Here is a 726-nt window from a genome sequence, read left to right as displayed (position 1 = left end):
GTCTTTGCCCTACAAGAGGGGGCAGTGCCTGTGTTGTTTCACCTTCCTTAGGTTTATGGAGCACATCTGTGTTCTCCCCTAGAGGCTTGGTGACCACCATGGATGTAAGAGGGGTTACAAAGCTGTACTTCAGCGACAGCTCCAAGGCCTCCTTCTTCACTTTCTCCTTCTCAGCTCCAGATAACAGTAGCCTGTGTCACAAATTGTGTCACAAATTCGATCATTTGAAATGACAGTAATGTATGATAGGTTGGTGGTTTGATCCCTGGCCCTGCAGTCCACGTTGAAGTGTCCCTGGGCAACACACTGAATCCTGAGTTGCTGCGCATGGGAGTGTAAATGTGTGTGAATGTTAACCTGATGAGCAGGTGGCACCTTGTATGGCAGCCTAGAAAAGCACTATATAAATACAGTCCATTTACATTTACAGGGATTGAACCACCGACCTTCCGATTGATAGATGATCTACCACCTGAGCAACAGCTGTCGATATCACACTCACTCTTTCTCCAGAAGCTGTTTGACTGTGAGGTAGGCCCAAACCCTCTGGATGTGGCTGTCAAAATCTGTGCCAGTGTATTCCACTGTGGCATTTGTGTCAGAAAACGTCACTCTTCTGTCCCTCTGTCATAGTCCAAATTCATTATCATGTCAGTATACACAAGGGATTTCACAAACCTTTCAGAAGATTACAGCTGATGTGTAGAGTGATCCTTACCGAAATGG

The 726-nt window shown here is 46.1% G+C and overlaps 1 protein-coding gene across 1 annotated transcript in view; it reads right to left on the bottom strand.

Annotated features, from left to right (window-relative positions):
- The window catches only part of LOC117943420 (inter-alpha-trypsin inhibitor heavy chain H3-like), a 21,763-nt gene that overhangs the window by 11,569 nt on the left and 9,468 nt on the right, over positions 1-726 (bottom strand). The window contains exons 10-11 of the mRNA XM_034869533.1: positions 503-624; positions 5-191 (exon numbers count right to left, since the gene is read on the bottom strand). Coding sequence (XP_034725424.1) covers positions 5-191; positions 503-624 — 309 coding nt within the window. The remainder of the gene's footprint in view (positions 1-4; positions 192-502; positions 625-726) is intronic.

The sequence above is a fragment of the Etheostoma cragini genome, chromosome 4 (assembly GCF_013103735.1).
Source record: "Etheostoma cragini isolate CJK2018 chromosome 4, CSU_Ecrag_1.0, whole genome shotgun sequence".
Taxonomy (NCBI): Eukaryota; Metazoa; Chordata; class Actinopteri; order Perciformes; family Percidae; genus Etheostoma; species Etheostoma cragini.
Note: the sequence above shows the minus strand (reverse complement) of the source record. Positions and strands in the feature narration are given on the sequence as shown.